The sequence below is a fragment of the Penaeus monodon genome, chromosome 20 (genome assembly GCF_015228065.2).
Source record: "Penaeus monodon isolate SGIC_2016 chromosome 20, NSTDA_Pmon_1, whole genome shotgun sequence".
NCBI classification, from domain to species: domain Eukaryota; kingdom Metazoa; phylum Arthropoda; class Malacostraca; order Decapoda; family Penaeidae; genus Penaeus; species Penaeus monodon.
The window spans coordinates 44,213,790-44,214,450 of record NC_051405.1 but is presented as its reverse complement, the minus strand read 5'-3'; the positions used below and the strand labels follow the sequence as shown (position 1 = coordinate 44,214,450).

The 661-nt window shown below is 36.5% G+C and overlaps 1 protein-coding gene across 1 annotated transcript in view; it reads right to left on the bottom strand.

The window, feature by feature from the left end:
* LOC119585858 (phosphatidate cytidylyltransferase, photoreceptor-specific-like) overlaps positions 1 to 661 on the bottom strand; it is a gene marked incomplete at its 3' end in the record, with an annotated part of 26,528 nt that overhangs the window by 17,519 nt on the left and 8,348 nt on the right. The window contains 1 exon segment of the mRNA XM_037934590.1: positions 294 to 433. Within this exon segment, the coding sequence (XP_037790518.1) occupies positions 294 to 433 (140 nt within the window).

Here is a 661-nt window from a genome sequence, read left to right as displayed (position 1 = left end):
TTGTGGTAACACCTTCAGGAAAGACATGAAAAGATATGAGGCAATTCATTTTTCAAACGAGGTAGTCACTCGGATCAGAAAGAATAATGGCCCTTAAAAGTTGCAAAGCTTTTCATGTAAACATTTTATGTTAAGCAATACAAAATGACCTGACAAAAAGTTAAAAGTGTCATAGCAACTCTCCTATAAATTTCCTTGGCAGAACATAAAAAGGGGAAAAAATAAAAGGCGTAAGAGGAATAATAACAATAAGAGGATGAAGAAAATAAATATGAAAAAGAGAGATGTACAACCTTGGTGGCAATGGAGCGAGCATAGTGTGCAGGAAGTTTGGTTCTTGGTCTGTCCCTTGAGGGATTGCCTTTGTCCTGTCTTCTATGTTTTGCTCTGGTAACCGGTCATCATCTGACTCGACTTCGGAGCCTGGTGAAACCTGGAAGAGAGAGAAAGAGAGAATTTAGAATCAAGTTAAATTTCTTTTTAAACAAGCTTAAATAGAATTATACACTGTGAATATATCATAAGACTACGATGACCATGATGTGGTCTCAATATAGAGTAACCTATAAATATCCTCTTACGAATATGTTCAAATATAGCTGTTTGACCTCTATCAAATCCTATCACGATAACTTCACTCACTGATCCAGCAAGTGCACGT